The sequence below is a fragment of the Mandrillus leucophaeus genome, unplaced genomic scaffold (assembly GCF_000951045.1).
Source record: "Mandrillus leucophaeus isolate KB7577 unplaced genomic scaffold, Mleu.le_1.0 Scaffold11, whole genome shotgun sequence".
In the NCBI taxonomy this organism is placed as follows: Eukaryota; Metazoa; Chordata; class Mammalia; order Primates; family Cercopithecidae; genus Mandrillus; species Mandrillus leucophaeus.
The window spans coordinates 287976-289479 of record NW_012099209.1 but is presented as its reverse complement, the minus strand read 5'-3'; the positions used below and the strand labels follow the sequence as shown (position 1 = coordinate 289479).

Here is a 1504-nt window from a genome sequence, read left to right as displayed (position 1 = left end):
CCGATCTTCGGTGGAGCCCAATGAGGACCCCCACGCCCTGGTGGGACCCCATGAATCAGAACCCCTGCTCCCCGTGGAGATCGGTTAGGACCTCAGTCCTCTGTGGAGCCCCGTCAAGACTTTCCTGCCCCATAGGGTCCGTTCGATCAGGAACCCCGTCCTCGGTGGGGCTCCGCAAGTCAGGACCCCCGTGTCTTGTTGGGGGCAGCTCAGTGGGGACCCCCGTTCCCCATGGGGCCCAGGAGGATCTCATTTTAGAGCCCAGTTGGTTGGGGCACCCGTTTCTAGGGACCCCACTGCGTCAGGACCCCGCACCCTGTGCAGCTCAGGAGTCAAAGGATTCCTTTTCTCCAGAAGCCCAATTTGAGACCCCATAAAGTGAACAGGCATTGCTGCCCAGCTAATCCTACGGCACTAAAGACCTCACGCATGCGCGGCACGCTTCGAACACGTGACCCAATCCCAACCCCAGGAGACCCTGCCCCTTCCATTCTGGCTCTCCGGGCCTCCCCAGCAAGGTGGGGCGCTCGCGCTCCCCTAAGGGGGCCTGGCCTGCAGAGGGTGGGACCTTGATCTTCGATTGGCCCAGCCCTCGCCAGTGTTGCTTTAGGATTGGTCGGCTTGTGCTCCTCTCCCCTCCCTCCCTGGGGCTTCCGCTTCCGGTTCTGACGAACGCTCTGGCCGTAACGATGATCGGAGACATCCTGCTGTTCGGGTAATTAGGGGGACCAGAGGCTGGGAAGAGAGGGCCAGGCAGGACGCGGGGGCGCCCCTAGTAACTGTAATTCTCCCTCTGCAGGACGTTGCTGATGAATGCTGGGGCAGTGCTGAACTTTAAGCTGTGAGTAGGCTGCGGCCGGACTGTGGCTCCATCCGGGAAACCCGTAACCCCGCCCTCATAAGCGTGATCTCGGCGTATTTCTCAGGCCCCGCCCCCAAGCCGCAGGCCCCGCCCTATCCGCCCTCTGTCCACGCCTCCAGCCTGGGTTAATAATCTTCCTCGCCCCTGAGCGACCTTAAACCCATACTCTCTGTTCCTTGGGTGTCCGTCTGTTCACCTTCCTGGAGAGCTCAAGACCCATCCTCCAAGAAATAGCCCCACCCCGGACCCTCAGCACTGCTCCCGCACTGTCGGGCCGCTTTATAAACTGTCGGTGGCTGCTGACCTGGCTGTGATTGTCCGGGCAGTGGTGGCCCAGAGAGGGACATTGAACCGTCCGAGGTCACACAGCAAGTCAGCGGCAGGGCCAGGGCTGAAACTTAGTGTTTGTGGCCTTCTGAGCTGGGGGTCAGGGGGCTGAGGCCTCTATGTCCCATTGAAAGTGGACACTGTCTGCTCCTCTTTGTAGGAAAAAGAAGGACACGCAGGGCTTTGGGGAGGAGTCGAGGGAGCCCAGCACAGGTAAGGTCTTCCTGGACCCTTGAATTGCATGGTCCACTTCAGAGAGGACAGTTTTGTTTCGCCAGGTTCTACCCTTGTTTTCTTTCCTTTTCTTTCTTTCTT

At 59.8% G+C, this 1504-nt stretch overlaps 1 protein-coding gene across 5 annotated transcripts in view; it reads left to right on the top strand.

Moving 5' to 3' along the window:
* The first annotated feature begins 369 nt into the window (after positions 1–369).
* SMIM7 (small integral membrane protein 7) overlaps positions 370–1504 on the top strand; it is a 33471-nt gene continuing 32336 nt past the window's right edge. For 2 of the 5 annotated variants that reach the window (XM_011989920.1, XM_011989913.1), the window contains exons 1-3: positions 649–715; positions 800–841; positions 1350–1402. In XM_011989920.1, the coding sequence (XP_011845310.1) occupies positions 690–715; positions 800–841; positions 1350–1402 (121 nt within the window). In that variant the 5' untranslated portion in view covers positions 649–689. Of the gene's footprint in view, positions 716–799; positions 842–1349; positions 1403–1504 lie in introns of all 5 variants that reach the window. The other 3 variants (XR_001007127.1, XR_001007129.1, XR_001007125.1) reach the window with 3 other exon arrangements.